Source organism: Pocillopora damicornis, chromosome 3 (genome assembly GCF_964200805.1).
Source record: "Pocillopora damicornis chromosome 3, jaPocDami1.2, whole genome shotgun sequence".
Classification (NCBI taxonomy): domain Eukaryota; kingdom Metazoa; phylum Cnidaria; class Anthozoa; order Scleractinia; family Pocilloporidae; genus Pocillopora; species Pocillopora damicornis.
Window position 1 is genome coordinate 7,415,773 of NC_142672.1, and position 19,531 is coordinate 7,435,303.

The following is a 19,531-nucleotide window of genomic DNA, read 5'->3' on the forward strand; positions in this document are numbered from 1 at the left end:
TACTAATTCAGTGCAGAGCTACCTTGAGAATTATTGGTATGGTTAAAATACTTCAGAAATAAATTTAAATAAGAGATTTTATAATTCTATCAATGTTAATTTGTACATGTAATCTGGCTAAAAGCAGTCTTACGACAAAAAATAAACAATTCAAGCGGCGTTAATTTTCTCGCTATTGTTGCAATTCGACGAATTTGTATCAAGCAAAGGAAAGTGGCTTTCTAACCCAATGAGAGCAAAAGCCATGATACACTGTAGATCTCAAGGGATGGTTTCCAGACAAAGAGCCTCTCTAGTAATTGAGTATTTTCCTAAGCTGTACAAACCTCCACTAGAGAGTGCCAGTCAAATATATCACAAAAGGCAGACGCAGAGCTCTTTTCTTTCATTGTTAATCATCCGCAAGCCTTATGCATCAATTTTCCTTGATGCTTTCTGTGTTTTTCTCGCTTAGATATTTCCTGGCAATGGTGATAGTGAAACTGCTGTTTTCAACATTCTTAAACCTCCAATCACAGCACGATACATAAGGATCTTACCCATAGCGTGGTATAAAAACATAGCGATGAGAATAGAGATCTACGGTTGTACAGGTAACGTTTTAACAGTAACAAATGATGCCAATAAAAAAATCAAATAGGGGTGCCTTTTAATAGGCCTTTTTTACCTCGTGGTATGACGTAGGTCTTACCGTAAGGTTTTTCAGTATGGAAGGAAAATTCACTCATTCACAAACTCACTCACCCCATTCTGTGATCTGTTAGACAATTAATGTATGCATTAAAACTTTGATCAAACGCGTCATCTCCTGCCTCCCCGTATTAGGCTTACCTTTGTTCCTAGTATTATACTATTGTCTTCAGTTCAATAACCTAAGGATTGAAACTAAGGGCGAAATTTTTACCTGAGTACAATGAGTTATCAAAAAAAATTCAAAATGGCATCTGTCGTTGGGCAAAAAGGGTAAAATGATCCGGCTGATTTTTCCTTCTTTTCGCTCCATCCTTGATCAAAATGCATCCGTTTAGACCTCTTGAACAAAGAGAGAAATGTGCGTAGGAATGCTCAATTGGAAAGAAAAGGGCTTCAAATTCTTAAAATCGACAAAGAAAAAAGTCCCAACAATCGATATGGAAATATCCTGTTGGACCGTGCGCTAAAATCATCAAGGCGTTTGCTCCATTCTTGATCAAAGTAAACCTTTGTAGACCTTGGAAACGAAGAGCAAACGTGCAGAAGAATACTCAATTGGAAAGAAACGGGCTTCAGTCAAAGTCTTGAAATCTGTAATTCTTGTATTCAAATTGATTTATCTATATACCATATTTTGCGGTTTAAAGGTTAAGATTTCATTTATTAACCCCTATAGGCGATTTTATCCTTTCTTTAAGTTGATTTCGCGTATCTGTTCCGGCTATATTTTACATATATTTGGCAGCTTATTCATCATGTTTTTTGAATTTTTATGATTTCATTTTATTTGATCATTCACCTTGTGAGCTACTTCGTTCCTAGAGCGTAAATCTTTTGACAGAATTTGAACGTATTATATTACTTGCTTGTGCACAGGTTGAATTTGCTATCATTTGCAGATAGTTTTGTCACTGACTGTGAATATATGAAAATCAAATATGTGAACTGAGGTTTAATTAGGAAATGGATATGAATACTTCTGCTTGAGTGGTGCTCATTACTGCCAAGATCGCTTTCGTATTCCTTTCTTTTTCTTTTCAATGTTTGGCCGTTAATTCATGTGACTTTTAAATAATTGTCGTCTTGGTTTACTTTTGGCTCCAAGTTTTGGTGCCCTGGCTAACGCTTCTAAATTGGTCATCACGCCCTATTGGAAAAAGATGGTAAAGATTTAAATTTCTCACCTCTCAAATGAATAATTATGACTTCCCATGAGGTACTTCCTCGGAGCCTATGATTTGAAAGTATACCGGCAAATAAAGAATCAGTTTTAAAGTAAAAGGATAAATAACAAAAATAACGCAGATACAAATGTAACATCGCTCGAGAGAGTGGAATTACAGTCTGATACAGATACAAGAGTTGGCCTCTTCGTTACGTCCTTATAGTGTACTTAACTCTATATATTATATATATATAATACTCGATTCTTCGAAAAGAACCCAGACCTTTTATCTTTTCCAAACTCCAAACGAGTTGAACGATGTCTTACTCAGTTAATTTATGTTCACTTATTTCAGTGTGTAGCACACCTCTTGGAATGGAAAGTGGAGCAATCAAAGATGCACAAATAACTGCCTCTACACAGTGGGATGGCAATCATGACACATCAAGGGCCAGGCTGAATTTGAAGTTGACTGGAGTAAAGAGAGGAGCCTGGTCAACTCGTGTACTGGATCTCAAACAATGGCTTCAAGTCGATCTTGGCAGCTATACCACTGTGACCGGTGTCGCGACTCAGGGAAGGAATGCACCACGATTACAGCAGTGGGTGACTAAGTACAGGTTGCAATATAGTACTGATGGAGTGAACTTTCATTTTTACATAGAAAAAGGCGACAACTCATTCAAGGTATTTTCGTCTTTCTTCTTGTTTTTTTTTATGTTTGGTAACGGACATGAATGATAAAGAGTACGAAGGCCAGCCACGGTAGTGATGTTATAGAACTACCACTAGTGCCATACAAAATTTACCCATTTCAAATTCTAAATGCAATACGTTTTCCAGAAGAGAAAAAAATCACTTTCAACCGTACGGAAACTTCCGAAAAGGGGAAAAAATGAGAAAAGAATCAAAAGCCAATTTTAGAAATCATGGTAAACTATGAAAGTGAATATTTTACAATCCAAGTAAATTAAAGCTGTCAAAGGCGAGGAGATTTGTTAAGAAAAATTCCGGCGGGATGTGCTTTGTGGTTTTTCCTCCTTAGCCATCTTCGATTAAAAAAAAAATTCTCCATAGTAAATCTATTCAGATTCGTAACAAGTTAAACTTCATTCATCTTCTGAAGGATCAATTCGGTTATAGGAGACTAGTCCTCGGCTCTGTAATGAGTTTCAGAAGTCAGCATAAATCTACTTGTCACAATGTCTCTATAGAATAAGAGATGATGATATTCTTTTCAGGTGTTTAGTGGTAATCAAGACCGAGACAGCATTGTGTACCACAAATTGGTAAGGCAAATTACGGCACGTTACATCCGGTTCATTCCGGTGGAATGGCAAAGTCACATCTCTATGAGAGTGGAAATCTATGGCTGCGCAGGTACATCGTGGTGTATCTTATTGTTGCTGTTGCAGTAGTTGTATTAATTTGTACCTACTGGTAAACTTAATCTTTCAAAGTGTCATTCGCATTAGCTTTTATAAAAGACTTCATTACATAAACGCAATAATGTAACATTAAAAGTTGAAACATTCTGTATAAGATATAACAGCTAAAAGAAATGTCCTAATTACAAATTACATATAGTTGAGAATTAGAACTGATATATAAATTAGGCAATGCATTAAAGGCAGCCAATTTTCTATCAAAGCAAGTTTCAATTAATCACCGATAGTGATCCTAGATTGCCTTGATTTTGCTTTACTTTGCACTGTGATTGGTATGGAAGATTCGCGCCACTATCTCCGCCACTGAAATGCAGAACTAAAACCAATCCCAACGGGTACATCAGAATCTGCCTCACTGTTACTATTTCAGTAGTGGTAAAGATTGGAACCAAGACTTGTTGGAACCTCTTTCATATTAGTTGTAAACTTTAGAGGGTCATTCGCTCTAGTTTTTAAAAAGTGTTTCATGAAGTGAACGTAATAATATAAGCATTAAAAATTGAAATAATAGTCTGGATAAAAACTGCAGCTAAAAAGTGTACATCCGTCAAACACAGGTAGTGGAGAACTCGAACAAATACTAGAACTAGCCATTACAGAAAGGACAGCTCTCTCAGACCACATCTTCGATTACGTCTGTCAATTCTCGACCAGAGCAGATTTCGATTAATTATATCAAAAAGTGATACTGGATTGCTTTGATTTTGCTGTACTACGCTCTGTGTCATCATCTCAGCCAATCAAATGAAAAACTAAAACAAATCTCAACTTAGTCACTGGCGTTTTCCGGCGCGCTTCAAGCGGGCCGCTTGTGCAGCAAATCGGAGATTGGTTAGCTCATTCCAGCAATAGATAGAGAACCCCATTCGCTTTTTCTTCTTTCCTCTCACTCTTTCTCTTTTTCTACTTCATTTTACTTCTTCTTCTTCTCTCTTAATTTTTGTCCTTTTTTTCAAAACAATTCAGGATGCTTTGAACCGCTTGGTATGGAGGATGGAACGATCACTGATGACCAGGTCAGTTCTTCTACGCGACTGGATGACAACCATTCGCCAAGTAAGGCCAGGTTGAATTTTAAAGAAGAAGAAAACAAGGCCGGGGGATGGTCAGCTCAGACAAACGACGAAAACCAATGGCTGCAGGTCGATCTTGGGAGTTATACAAGAGTTACGCGTGTGGCGACTCAAGGGTTGAATGTCAACAACGAGTGGGTGACCAAATACAAGTTACAATTCAGTGACGATGGAAAAAACCTCCAGAATTACAAGCAACAGGGTGACAGCGAATGGACGGTATGTCTTAGTTAGCTGTCACATGCGTGTGATATACAAGAGCGATATCCAAAGCCGCTCTAGGTGACAACTCTTTAATCCATACTGTTTTCAACAAATGCAATAATTTTGAAACATGCGTATATTTTTTTACTTTCTTGAAATTTTACTATGACACATACTCTGACTCTGATTACAAATGAAAGGTAAGGGCCTTGAAAAGACAGTGTTTGTCACTTCCGAAGGCCCTTCCAAAAATAGACTTAATCCATGCTGCTCACAATTTACAGGTGCTGAATGGGAATAAAGGAAGTGATGCCATTGTATATAACAATCTGAATCCTCCAATCACAGCAAGGTTTATACGATTTATACCAATCAGTTGGCACAATAAGATTTCCATGAGAACAGAGATCTTTGGCTGTCCAGGTATGGCGATTATTAATCTGGTTTTTAGAATCCACTGGCCAAAAAAACGTTAGAAAACAAATAACTAGATTGACTGAGAAGCTTGATAGGACTTCAAGATTAGCTGTCAAATTTTAAAAACAGTCTTTCAGCCACAGGCATATACCAGCGAGTCAGAAGGATCTCAGTGTCGTAACATCATGTTTCGTACATCATTGATTAAAGAATTTTGAGAGAAATAGAGGGTGAAGTGAGATGAATGCTTTGGATATAATTGAGGTCTTTTATTGTAGTAATTTTGACTGAAATCAACCAATCCTTTTAGTGACTACAGTAGTTTATCAGAGGCAATTATTGAAAGAGAAAGTGAATAAAAGTGTCGTTTAAGGTTTGGATAGTAACTATATCTAACGCTTATCTCTTAACAACAAATTCAGCATGTATGACTTCTCTTGGAATGGAAAGTCAGGCAATAGAAGATGCTCAGATAAGTGCTTCCTCGCAACTGGATGGAAACCATTCTGCAATACAAGGTAGACTACACCTTACGAGAAACAGTCAAAAGCAAGGTGGCTGGACGGCTCTCACAGATGATCGTAACCAGTGGCTACAGGTGGATCTTAATACTTTTGCGCGGGTAACGGTAGTAGCGACCCAAGGAAGAAACGGATTCAAAGAATGGGTTACCAAATACAGCTTGCAATATAGCGATGATGGTGTGACCTTCACGTTCTACAAGGAACCTGACAGCAACTCCGAAAAGGTGTGGTATCCATTTCACAGGTAAAACCTTATTTGATAGGCTTACCCTATAGGCTATTTAAATCATTATAGAGCAAACTGTTGAAAAATAGATTATTACCATGGACCTCACTTAATTCATTAACGTATCAGGGATGTTTTCCCTTACCCAATACATTCTGCACTACAGATGTGAATGAAATATCAACTATGACGCATCATGAAAGGAGAAACAGATGGGAGTGTCCTCAAACAATGTTTAAATCCTGGAATATTTCTTTAAAATCTACTTTTATTATACTTAGGTGTTTGATGGAAACCGAGATTCAGATACTGTGGTATACAACAAACTAACTTCGCCAATAACAGCTCGGTACATACGGCTAATACCAATGACGTGGAATAACCACATCTCGATGAGGATGGATTTATATGGCTGTCCAGGTATTTTGCAATTTTTAAACTAGTGACTATGCCAACATTATCGAACGTAATTGGTTATCAACAGACAGATAAAAGCACTAAGAAAGCAGTTTTGATGTCATGATTGTAACTGGAGGGTATAAAAAGCCTTTTTGGGTGTCCAGTGTGTAACTTGACAGTAAACGTCATTCAAGTGTGCTACCGTATCGACGCTTGGGCCACTTTCTCATGGAAAAAAATCTATTGCTATGTTTTTACTCATAAATAAGTTTAACCGATGATTATTTAGTTCCTGAAATGTTGTTACAGTTTTTATGAATGGGTTACAGACGTTTCTGTCTATAATCATACTCCTGATTCAGAGCTTGTATTGTTACAGAAAGAATTAAACCCAGCCCCAGTCAATCCTTGTAGCTTTAGTCGAAAGACTATCTCCTAAAAGCATCGTTTCCGTTTTTAATCTAGGCTGTACGTCCCCGTATGGCATGGAAAATCGCAAAATTTCGGATTCTCAAATCAAGTCGTCAACGCAGCTGGATGAAAATCACTCTGCAAAGCATTCCAGGTTACATTCAAAGGCAAATAGAAAAAACGGAGGAAGCTGGTCAGCGCTTAAAAATGACGTAGACCAATGGCTTCAGGTGGATCTTGGTAGTTACATACGGGTGACGGGCATTGCAACGCAGGGGAGGAATGGGCATGACGAGTGGGTGACCAAGTTCAGACTGCAATATGGTGAAAATGAGGACATCTTTCATTTCTTTGAGGATCCAGGACATTTTGCTGCGCAGGTTTGTATCGTGAAGCAGTTTTCCCAGATTTCAGTTATAAAATGTCGACACCAAAGCAATAGGCAGTAAAAATTTACAAAACAAATTTCGTTCCATCCCAATAAGTAAAGCCTTTCCAGTCTATTTCAATATTCCCCTGTCAACTTTATAGGAATCCAGCGACAATAAATAAAATTTTCGGTAACCAGTAAAAGCCACGATAGCCACTAAATTTTGTTTCCTTTTATCTTACGCGTTTTGAGAATAGAAATCTCACATCAATTTTATTTGTCAAAGTTTTACCACTCAAAAATTTTAGAGCTCATCCTTTGCGCGTTCAGTTCTGGAAAGATGTGGATTAGACTGGCTAAAACATTTGTAGTCTTGGAGATCGACGTGCATCCAATCGATGGTAGACAACCCTAATCAGAATGTTGCTAATCTGAAACGAACTGTAAGAAACTAGAACTGCGGCATTTTGTACTTAGGCGCTAAGAAAAATCAATTCCAAAAAATTTGAGTAATCATCTAAGGTATTTTGCGTTTTTCTATCAAGGTTTTCAATGGAAATACGGACAGCGACACTGTCGTGTACAACACACTGACTCCACCAATTATAACGCGTTACATTCGATTCAAACCCGCTGAGTGGCACAATCGAATATCAATGAGAACTGAGATCTATGGCTGTCCAGGTATCTAGAATAATCCTACATACTTTTATGGAGACTTATTTGATACCAACGTTTGACTTTCTTTTTGAGCTGCTGTACAAATAACAAATTGCATCTCTTGTCCCCCATGTTAATCATTTTTGGAAAGGCTATCTGGGGTGCTTTGCATTTGGTGAATGACGATATCTGACAGGAGTAGGTAGCCATTATCAATCAAATAATGGCATCTGTTATAAACTGTCACCATTCTTTTTTTGTCAAACTAAGGTTGCATAAATCCTCTCGGAATGGCATTTGGATCGATATCTGATACTCAGATAATTGCATCATCACAACTGGATGGTTATCACTCTGCATCACAGGCCAGGTTACATTTCCAAGCGGATGGTTACAAAGTTGGGGGTTGGTCAGCTCTCACAAATGATCGTGACCAATGGCTTCAAGTGAATTTTGGTAGTTACACAAAAGTGACGCGTTTGGCGACTCAGGGGATGAATGGCTACGATCAGTGGGTGACCAGATATATGTTACAATATAGTGATGATGGAATAACCTTCCACCTCTACAAAGAAGCTACATCCAGCTCTGCAAAGGTACCAGATATCCTAAGCTTTCATTTTCTCTGCCAAATTACAGACTTTTGTCAACAGATATCGTGCAGATAACGTTCGCTGCTGCTTCATGAAAGAGTGTAAAGCTGACACAAGAGAAAGAAAAGAGAAAAAGAAACATGGTCGAAAAAAGAAGTTCATCTATCTATCCATCTATCCATTTCTCTTTCCCTCCCTCTCTTCTACCCTCCATCCGTCCATAAATCCATCCATTCATCCTTTTATTCATCCACCCATTTATCCATGCAGTCGCTCAATCCATTTATCATCCAATCCAGTCATTCTTCCATCTATTCATTTATTCATCCACTAAGCTTTTTATTCCAAATTCTGACCTGTCTCAGTCAATTGTTGAACCGTACTTTGATTACTGTGGCACTGTATGGGATAACATCAGTGGCCGCTTCACCGAAAAACTCTAAACGTTATAAAGACTTGCAGCCCGTGTAATCACCTACTACTGTCGGTTACCTACTAACGAATCACTGAGTAGACTCGGCTTCTTATGATGGCAAAAGTTATGAATAGTATGACCCCAGCCTGGTGAGAAGATATCTTCTCGAATAGTATTGGGAAGTCAGTGTGTAATCTAAGAACTTTCAGCAGGAATCTAGCTTTACCAGTTGTTAACAGACTACTAGCGGAACAGTTTTGTTTACACTGGGACAAAAGTTTGGAATACGTCATCAAACGAAATGAAACATGATTATTCCTTTGTCTATTGTTTAGGAGTTCGATGGGAATCAAGACCAAAATACTGTTGTTTATAACATATTGAGCCCACCAATAACCACTCGTTACATTCGACTGAAACCGCTTGCCTGGAACGACCGGATATCGATGAGAATGGAGATTTACGGATGCCCAGGTACACCTCTTGCTGGCAATAGCCCGAAACAGTTGACGCGGTAGAATCGTTTTAATAAAACCTTAAAAGGAACTGAAACTTTAAATATCAATCATGGACTTTCAATAAAACTCTTTGATAACTAAAAAAACATCGTGGGGGCCGGATGAGAAACGTTCCGATTTATTAAATTTTTAAAATTTAAGGCTAGAGAACAGACGTATCATGCTCCGATGAAACGAAGATTTTAACTGTTGGACAAGAGATACACCTTTCACTTTCTTGTCCTTTTTCAATACAAACAGGTTGTGCAGCACCACTTGGCATGGATAGCGGGGCAATCACCGATGCACAGATAAGTGCTTCTTCACAGTGGGATGGCAATCATGGGGCCAGGCAAGGAAGGTTACATTATAAGAAACTTCCGGGAACCTCCGGAAGTTGGTCATCACGTGCAAATGATTTAAACCAGTGGTTTAAAGTGGATTTTGGTCAATACACGACAGTGACTGGTATAGCGACCCAAGGCAGACAACGCTATGACGAATATGTGACAGCATATAAGTTGCAGTATAGTGACGATGGAGTAACTTTTCAGTTTTATAAGGAGAAGCCACTCGAAACTGAAAAGGTATACCTAAGTAGTTTTATTTTTTCTATCTATTAGTGATCTGGAGTGAACATAAAATCTTAGAATTATAAAAGACAATGTGACAACGTAACCCCAAATGGGAAACTTCCCAGAAGCTTTATTGTTCGGGAGTGTATGAAGCCTTTTTCGATGTTCTGATCGAAAGCTAATTTTCCACCTGTCTTGATAATTTACATAGGTCTTTCGTGGAAATAGTGACAGAGAGACCGTCGTTTATCACGAAATACGCGAACCAATCAGAGCACGCTACATACGAATTAGACCGGTGAGTTGGTACCGACACATATCCATGAGGGTTGAGATTTATGGCTGTCCAGGTAAGTCCATTTCTCTTCATATTTTCTATTGTTTGTAATATTTATCACCTTTATTCTTATCACTGTCATTTTTTCTCATTATTAACAATTAAGGTTAAAGTTAGTATCATCACTCTGATCACCATTATTGTCTCTACCGCTATAGTTATTAAAATCATTATTATCTTGATTATTATTATTATTTGTTTTCATTTGTCGTACACGTAGCTGTACCAGCAAAAAACACATTTGAAAATCACGACAGCGGTATTAGTTACCCGTTAAACGATAGAAGTAACGTCACAAAACCAGCCCCTGACGCGAAAAAATTCGAGGAAAAATTCGTGACCTGTTGTCATCGTAACGTTGATAAGGATAATTTAACCATCTAGCTTTTAAAAGTTTGTTGGGGCGATAAAGTTCCTGTATGGTATGGACTCAACTTTTGAATTTGATCGGTCAAGTGGGTGGTATGGCAGGTTAAAAGCGATTCCAGATGTTAATTGTACGCATTACAAGATCATTAGTAAAAGGTTTTCAACCTTTTTGTGGCTATATCTGCGATATGTTTCTTTCGACATACTCAGGCTGTGTATCCCCCCTCGGCATGGAAAGTAAATTCATCTCTGATGCGCAAATATCTGCCTCCTCACAACTGAATGATGATCGTGCTCCAGCATATGCCAGGTTGCACAGTCAAACAGTCACTGATGGTAAAAATGGGGGGTGGTCTGCTTGCAAGAACGACCTTTATCAATGGTTTCAAGTGGACCTTGGAAGTAAAGTAATTGTGACGCGTGTAGCAACACAGGGGGTAGATGGACTCGACGAGTGGGTGACAAAATACAGAATACAATTTAGCTATTCCGGGATAAATTTCCAATTTTACAAGAAAGCAGAACACAGTTCTGCACAGGTATGCCCTTAGCGCTGTATTCTAACTATGAATTCTGAATGACAGTAATTAATGTTTATCGTACACCGTAATGGTATGATCAATATGATGCCTATGGATATGAACGAGAAACGTTCAGCCCAGTTTAGGCAATTTGTGTGGTGTAAATGACTGGTTGGGGGAGAGCAGGTGGCTCGATGGGTGGCTAGGTGGGTAAGTAAGTTTCTGGGTAATTGTGAGGAAAGAAAGCAAACTGACTGTTAATTACGTTGTTTGTTTAAACTTTCTTTTGAAGGTTTTCGATGGAAATGACGACAGTTCCACAGTTGTAGTCAAAAGACTGAGCGAGCCAATCAGAACACGTTTCGTCCGATTATTGCCGCTAGAGTGGCATAAACACATATCAATGAGAATTGAGATTTACGGATGCCCAGGTAGAGTCGATCCTTTCGAGGTTGAAAAGTTTTTCCTTCAATAACCTGACTAAGGACATTTTGAAAAACGGGTTACAGAAATCTTAGCAGCGGCTTGTGGTAAAGGTCTTCATCTTAGTTCAATTAATCAATGAAAAAGATGTAGCTTTAGATTAATCAAGTCAACCGCATCATCGTTTCCATCCACGAACTAGTTTTTGGTTTTACCTGATTATGAAAAGGCCATAGCAGTACGTGTCTTCTAGGTTGAAAAAAATTAAATTCGACCAGTTAGTGTCTATTATCGGTAGCTATTTAAATTAGATCTAACCATTCCCTCAAAGGAAATTACATTTTTCTTCCTGATTCTTGATTTGCATCTCGTAGACTGCATCGCACCTCTTGGTATGGAAAGCGGAAATATCGCTGACTCAAAGATAACTACATCCTCGATTTTGGATGACAATAGCCCTGCAAGTCAAGCCAGGTTAAATTATAAAGCGGACGGTGGCTTTGGGGGAGGTTGGTCATCTCTCATAAATGATGCTAACCAATGGCTTCAAGTAGATCTTGGTACTTACACACGTGTGACACGTGTGGCCACTCAAGGAAGGAATGGGTACGATCAGTGGGTGACCAAGTATACGATGGAGAACAGTGAGGATGGCCAAAGCTTCCAGGTGTACAAACCATCTAATGCTAGCGTTGCGAGGGTATGTTACACCATTTTAAGAGTAATCGTCTCCAACTTTAAAAAGTGGTCTTCCTGATGACTTACATAGCTAAGCCTCGAAAAAAGTGCACCTAAGGGAAACGAATATTGTACTTCTTCTCCTTACTGTGACAAAAATGTATGAGATAAACCCAGCTCCACAATAAGACTGTTATAATTTCTATCAAGAATACTCCTTTGATGCGACAAATTTGTCATCTAATTTTGATATGGGATAGAAGTTTCTCGCATGCAAGATATCAACATTTTTCCTTGTTTTTGTCTAAAAGGTTTTCACTGGAAATCAAAACAGCGAGGCAGTGGTTTACAACAGTTTAAGCCCACCAATCACAACAAGGTTTATACGGCTTATACCGGTGGAGTGGCACAATCATATCTCAATGAGGATAGAGATCTATGGCTGTCCAGGTGCTTTAAAGGAACAGTTATAATTAATCATTCTATAAATAAGGTTATTTGACAAAAAAACGCCATAAATTTTACAGATATGGTCCCTTACGTGATGAAATGAAGCAATCCAAGCAGTTTAACCAACTAAGCAGAATCTTATTGTTGGAAGGTTATTCGAATGTGTTTATTATAAATTACTTTTTCAAACAAAATATATTTTTTCAAACACAGGATGTGCTGCTGCACTTGGTGTGGAGAATAAAGAAATATCTGATGCCAACCTAAGGGTATCCTCCCAAATGGATGAGGATCATGGCGCAAAGGAGGCAAGGTTAAATTCGAAAGCAGACGGGAACAAGGGAGGTGGGTGGTCAGCCATGAGCAATAACTTCAATCAGTGGCTTCAAGTGGATATCGGTGATAACTCTCGATTGACAGGTGTTGCGACTCAGGGGATGAATGGGAACAACCAGTGGGTGTCCAGATACCTCATACAGTATAGCAGTGACGGAGTGACTTTTGAATTTTATAATGCAACAGAAGACAGTTCTGCAAAGGTATGATTACCGCTGAAGAGATCAGAGAGGTTAGCCGCTTGACCCCATTTTGAGTTAAGTGCTTATTTTATGTATAGCAGTTAATTGTAGGCCATACAATGCTAAACCGAACGTAAGAGTTCTTTCATGGGCCTTGGTTATGCAATAGAAAGTTACCCAGCAAACTGACCATTTATGGATTCCGTTTAAAGCCTTTACTGTCTCAACATCAGGTATTTTATGGAAATCAGGACAGTGACACAGTTGTAAAAAACATACTCAGTCCACTAATAACAGCACGTTACATTCGCCTGATGCCTGTTGAGTGGCATAATCATATATCGATGAGGGTGGAAATCTACGGCTGCTCAGGTATAGTAACCGCTTTTGCTCGTAGAGACAAATTGGGTGCGATACCTGATAGAGTGTGCAATAGCTAATTAGTCTGCCAGTCAATTTCAAAATGCACTCAATTTCATAAAGGTAATTGAATAGGCTGAAGTTCAAATCGAACGAACGGGTAGCACGTGATCGATTTAAAATCACTGATTATCATTTTTGACCAAAATTACATTACACGAATGTTAAATGTTCCTCTCACACTTCTTACATCATTTTACTTTTTTTACAATTTGATTTGTAGTTTCTGTGTTTTAGTTTTTCATTAAGAGGAAAAATTAGTGTGAACCAGTCAGTATCGCCAGCGATCCCAAACAGGATGCAATAATATTTAAAACAGATCTCATTCCTCCCTTTTAAATATGTTTGTTTTGCGATGAGAAAAGTTTGCTCGAATTAGTCTTCATTCCATTAGGTTCCCCCGGCGTCGTGCTGTTACGGCGAGTTCCTGTGCATGTTTCGATTCATTTACTTGGAGGAAAACCAGAAACTGGAATTTGAAACTTTATTTGACCTTATAGTGTTTGCTGGTTCGCCAACTGTACCACCATCAGAAATGACGACAGAAGCTAACACAGACAAAGAAGGGGGAATATTCGGAGCGCAACAAGGAAACAAGAAAAAAGAAGGTGCCGCTGAAATTGTTTTCTAATCGTTGTGTTGTCTCGTCATCCGACGCGTTGAGAGAAATTCATAAGTTGCGTATGGCGACCCAACAACCACCGCAAAAGAAATTATTGAAACTATACGGCATAATTAATATTTCTTTCACTTACTCTTGTTTAGGAGTTTACAAGTTTAATCATCATCGTTTTATGTTTTTTTAAGTTTATTTCAATGAAAAAAGAGTTTGGACTTATGTAGAATTAGGCAGAAAAGGATCTAGTTGACTGTGATTGCACAAAGAGCATGCGAATGGTTAAGCTAAGGTGGTATTAGACGAAACTAAAAAGATAGTTACAGCTGGAACTATATGAGTCTCTTTACATCACCCCAGGTTGGCGAAAACCCAGGTTGAGTCATCGCGAAGGCTGAACCTTGTGTAGTTAAATGTTGAAAAGCATTAACTGCTCTTAACGAGTAGCCATTATGGAGACCAAGGTTGACTTGACCAAAAAACCAAAATGTGTTAAATTTTTTTTTTCAAAACACTGGCCCAAGAGCTTGCCTAGGTTTCTGATGTCACTCAATAGCTTATTATTTGTTTCCTTTATCATCTAGGGTCATCACCCTACCACCATTTTCTCGAAAGGGACATTGTAGTTTTTTTTGTCGCCTTTATAGTCCATAGTTTCAGAATTTTGGTCGGCAGAAAGGTTGATCCAGGTCAGTCTCGAGGAAAAATACACCTCAGTGCAGACAAATTAAATGCGTTCGAGAAACACGAATTTACTGTATTTAGCATTTTTCAAGATGATTAAGGTGGGCTAAAAATCAAGCAGGGTAAGGTGAAGAGGTCTGATAATACCTTCCTATCTTATTTTCGTGGCATGACGAAACAGTCTCTCCTAGTTGCTCTTTCTTTATGAGCTACGAGGAAAACCAATTCCCTCAACTTGGTAGTCCTACTGACGGATGCTTTTCATCCTTTGATAGGCGTCAAGGTACTTGCTGTGGTGTTACCCTTGGTAATCATTTTAATCGCCGTCGTAGCATTGGGTGTATTCTTTTACTGGAAAAGGTGAGAAAAAAACTACTTGACGGGAAGACCTACTATGTCTAACGAATGTAAAAATTAGCATATCATGGTACCAAAAAATGGGCAGGGTTAATTTAGTAAAATACACTTAGATGTTCGAATGATGTTAACATATCATGAAGATAAAATCCTTCCTTTTGTTCCTTTGATGTGAACCAATAAACTTGTTTTTAAATAGGAGAGGTCAAAAGAATGTGGACATCAACACAGTTGCATTTCAGACGTGAGTAAAAATCGCATTTAGTTTTTTTTGTTGTTGTTGCTTCCTTGTTTGTAAAGACAAACGTCTAGACCAAATACATTTTGGTGCACTGACTCACCAACTATTAATTCAATTGCTGTATTCCAGATCTTTTTAGGACTTTGGTCTTCACAAAAATGTATTGATCAAGTCATCTTATGATACCCAGATCTCTAACTGTATATTGTTTAATATGCAAGTACTGGTTTTTTCGGTAATCATTTTTTACTCCTCAAACGAATACTGGTGCTGATTGATTTGGTATTCTGTCAGTTGTAAACCTGCTTTTTTAAGAGTCGTCATCTCGGTTATTCACGTACGCTATCCACACTTTTTTTCTGCCTTGCAGGGGAACCGATGAATTAAACTATGCAGTGAACAAAATATACGATGATCGGTAAATATCTAATATAAAACAAAGTTTGTTTGTAAAGACAAACGTCTAAACCAAATACTTCTTGGTGCACTGACTCACCAACCATTAATTCATTTGTTGTATTCCAGATCTTTTAGGACTATGGTCTTCACTAAAATGTATTGATCAAGTCATCTTATGATACCCAGATCTCTAACTGTATATTGTTTAATATGCAATGACTGGTTTTTTTGTTCATCATATTTTACTCCTCAAACGAAGACTGCTGCTGATTGCTTTGATATTCTGTCAGTTGTAAACCTCCTTTTTTAGGAGTCGTCATCTCGGTTATTCACGTACGCTATCCACACTTTTTTTCTACTTTGCAGGGGAACCAGTGAATTAAACTATGCAGTGAACAAAATATACGATGATCGGTAAATATCTAATTTAAAAACACTGAGAATTGTGGCATTCTGGTGGAAATGTTTACCCTGGTCCTTCTTGCTATGCACTGCAAAAACGTTTACACTTAAAGACAATCAACGATGAGACCCAAAAGCTTTATGGGTACATAAAGACATGATAACGACATTGTTTTGCACGTGGTATATGATAGAAGCTACACACACTTTCCTGACAGAAAATAATATCATACGTAGAGATTTGCCATGAGTCATGGAAATTATGTAACATTTCCCATAAAGCAGTTGGGTATCAACCTTAACGGACCATGCTGTTTAGGATTCAACGTTTTTGCAATCGCGTATAAAGAACGCACAATACGAACACCAACCACAAAAACCTGCGACGCGTCAATTTTTTTAACAATCCTTGGCTCAGTTGTTGACTAATGGTTGATATTCTACAGAGTTTGCATGACATAATGAGCGACCTATCAGGTTTTCTTTTTAAAGTTGATCTTCATCACACTTCTACTTCATTAAATAAGTAGACTCCAAGTTACCTTAAATCTGTTTATTGATGGATCTCAGATGACGCTAAAATGTGGTAATTCATGCTTTTTTTCTACTTAATTTGACGTCTATTTTTTCTTGATGGATAACTTTTAGCTAATATGGTTTTCCGTCATTGTTCTAGCCCCGGTTGTCCGCGGAGTAGATAACACTACACGCAGGGTAAATCTCTTTCCGGTGGATACTGCGGTACATTTTGTTGTCACTTATCCGCTGGATAGCGATTCATCCGTTGGATACCGTTACCACCTCCTGAACAACTGGGCCCAGATCCAAATAACAATTTTTTTCCTGATTTCCTTCTTTCGCTTCAGTAAATCATCCGGTTATCAACTCCTCAGCGAAGAAAACTTAAGTTGATGAGAATAGGTAATTTTACTCGTAACAATAGTGCGCTTTTCGATCGAGAGTCGTAAAACAAAAAGCGAACTAAGTAATACAATAGCCAATCAGAACAAAGGAAAATATCACAGGCAACCCAGGACAACTCAAAGCAAACAAACAGCGAACTGCCCGAGACGTGAGAATGTGGTATATTAGGAAAGCGGCGCAACCGAAGCAAACCCAGTTACTTCCGACACTCACCTGGAAATTTAATTTTCCAGTCTATAACACGGAAGACTTAGAAGTCCCGGGACCGCATTTATGGAAATATATCAAAGCTTTAATCATTAAACAGTGTCATATTTTTCTTTCTGATAGGGATGCGCTGGTGCCTGACTGAAACTGAAAAACTTCAGCAGCAAGGATATGTTTTAGCTTATTAGTGTTTTAAGAGATTTTTAACAACAAAAACAAAAAAAAAATCCTCAGAGGATTCTAATCATTTTCCCAAATAATAGTGGTAGTAAAAAACGCCAAGCGAAAGTAACAGGTACCGTTTTTCTTATTAGTTAGAGGAGAATGAGTTAGGTAGCCAGTTTTTGAATGTGCAAATATCTCTGAAAAGATGGTCAATTTTAGTTTGTTTGCTGTCTAAACGATGTAAGTGTATGACAATGGATGATTACTGGCTCATAGAGCGTTAGCACATCAACCAATCAGAAGATTAGAAAATACCTTTAAAAACCAAAGAGAACTCAAAGTAAAACCACGCAAACTGCCCAAAGCGCGGGAGAACACGGGTGACCAAGTCGTGATTGGCTTTAGTTTTGTATCTGATTGGTTGAGAGAGTATATGGCGCGAGTTCTTTGGACTAATCATAGAGCGGAGTGAGGGAAATCCAAAGCAATCCCTGATTACTTTTGACACCCCATTAAAAACCGCTCTGCTTTAAAAAGCACACAAAAATTCGTTGTTCCACTAAAAAAATATGGCTCGCAAGCATTCAATAAACCCACATTTTAGATTACTGGATGAATATCAACAAATGTTTATCTTGATTAAATTTTTTGCCCTTATAGGGATATGATTTATGGAAAAATACCTTTAGCGTAGTTCTGAACGGTTTCAGAGTGTATTCATAGCCGTAAATACAGTCAATTACATTTTATCTTGATAATAAAAGTAATCTAATCTCTCACTCGAAAAAGTTTCTTACTCTCCAAATATATCAGTGTGACAACACTCCTCTCCACTACAAATGTGATTTCCGAAGTTGCTCTTTCTAACAGAAGGAGATTGTTAAAGGAAGGTTTCACAAACAAATGAAATGAATCATTTTTGATTGTGGAATAAGAATCGTGAATAAATTAGCGCTTTTACACGGTTCGAACCGGCGCCTCCGAGACATTTATGGAGTTTCATTACCAACATGAAACGAAGCCACATGTTGACAGCGAGGCAAATGTAGGTGTGCTCTTTGTTTCCCATATTATCATATTTGACCGGTTTCCTAGCATGTGACAAATTTCTAACAAGGTCACATTTCTTTCAATGTTTCTCAAACAAGAGACAAAAAGACAAAAACAATTAAAAGGTGAAACAAAAGACAAAACAACGCAACACAAAAAGTTGTGTGGTTAGCGAAAGGCAAGTGTGCCCGAAGGAAAAATGCTAATAGAAAGTTAAAAAAATCCTCTCAAATATGAAAACGTTCGGTTATAACAAATGAAAAAAAAATTCTTTTAGTTCTGACACAAAGCGGACGACCTTGTTGAGTAGTAAAATGGCCAGTGCAAATTTCATGCAAAGAACCAGAGATTTTCCCCAACTACTTACAAAGACAGAATTCAATTAAGAAAAGGAGAATAACTGCACGCTTGAAAAAGAGTAGGATGGTCTCGAGCAACTGGAAAGTTAGAAGCTCCCGTTAGCAAAAAAGAGAATGAAAACAATGGCTCTATCATTGTAGTAACAGTAGACTATGAAAAGTGTTGATAAAATGAGGTTGGTTAGTTCACTCGCACGGAGTTTCAATTTAGGAACGATTAAAGTTGCTTTGATTTGCGCGACAGAAATCGCCAATGTGATTAGATTAGAAACAATATATGCAAAATTGACCATTTTTGAATCTCAAATAAAAGTTATTGTACGGGTCATGCGACAGTTTTCAAAACCATTTTCATAGAAATTGGCAGTTGTAACATACGAAATCAGCCTGAATTACCTCTGAAATTTACTCCAGTCTCCTTATTTTAACCTGGACATCGATTGCTCATTTCCACTTCTAATCAATATTTTCGCTGCTGATACGAATACCGCGCTGAAAAACTTTCCACTTGGTAGTCCACTTATCTTCTGTAAACAATCACAAATTTCATCGTTTACATGATGCAGATGTTGATAAGCTTGTTTAAACTTTTTGAGTTTCTATAAGACATCTTGCCCTTCATTAACGGAAAATAAAGTCAATTGAGTGTCTATTATTAATGAAACATTGTCAGGGAGAAAGTAGTGTTCATTTTTATCATGTGTTGATAATTTGCGCAATTTCCATGCGAAAGCATCTTCA

General features: G+C 38.0%; 1 protein-coding gene across 3 annotated transcripts in view; it reads left to right on the forward strand.

The window, feature by feature from the left end:
• The window catches only part of LOC113665688 (uncharacterized), a 30,940-nt gene extending 12,771 nt beyond the window's left edge, over window positions 1-18,169 (forward strand). The window contains exons 14-39 of one of the 3 annotated variants that reach the window (XM_089200207.1): window positions 455-593; window positions 2,214-2,545; window positions 3,100-3,238; window positions 4,273-4,598; window positions 4,868-5,006; window positions 5,423-5,748; window positions 6,032-6,170; window positions 6,615-6,940; window positions 7,476-7,614; window positions 7,861-8,186; window positions 8,934-9,072; window positions 9,357-9,682; window positions 9,882-10,020; window positions 10,587-10,915; window positions 11,190-11,328; window positions 11,695-12,020; window positions 12,310-12,448; window positions 12,662-12,987; window positions 13,200-13,338; window positions 13,887-13,994; window positions 14,962-15,046; window positions 15,243-15,287; window positions 15,655-15,702; window positions 16,050-16,097; window positions 16,952-17,006; window positions 17,340-18,169. In XM_089200207.1, coding sequence (XP_089056333.1) covers window positions 455-593; window positions 2,214-2,545; window positions 3,100-3,238; window positions 4,273-4,598; window positions 4,868-5,006; window positions 5,423-5,748; window positions 6,032-6,170; window positions 6,615-6,940; window positions 7,476-7,614; window positions 7,861-8,186; window positions 8,934-9,072; window positions 9,357-9,682; window positions 9,882-10,020; window positions 10,587-10,915; window positions 11,190-11,328; window positions 11,695-12,020; window positions 12,310-12,448; window positions 12,662-12,987; window positions 13,200-13,338; window positions 13,887-13,994; window positions 14,962-15,046; window positions 15,243-15,287; window positions 15,655-15,702; window positions 16,050-16,097; window positions 16,952-16,997 — 4,713 coding nt within the window. In that variant the 3' untranslated portion in view covers window positions 16,998-17,006; window positions 17,340-18,169. Of the gene's footprint in view, window positions 1-454; window positions 594-2,213; window positions 2,546-3,099; window positions 3,239-4,272; window positions 4,599-4,867; window positions 5,007-5,422; window positions 5,749-6,031; window positions 6,171-6,614; window positions 6,941-7,475; window positions 7,615-7,860; window positions 8,187-8,933; window positions 9,073-9,356; window positions 9,683-9,881; window positions 10,021-10,586; window positions 10,916-11,189; window positions 11,329-11,694; window positions 12,021-12,309; window positions 12,449-12,661; window positions 12,988-13,199; window positions 13,339-13,780; window positions 13,995-14,961; window positions 15,047-15,242; window positions 15,288-15,654; window positions 15,703-16,049; window positions 16,098-16,951; window positions 17,007-17,339 lie in introns of all 3 variants that reach the window. The other 2 variants (XR_016184933.1, XM_089200209.1) reach the window with 2 other exon arrangements.
• The last annotated feature ends 1,362 nt before the right edge of the window (window positions 18,170-19,531 follow it).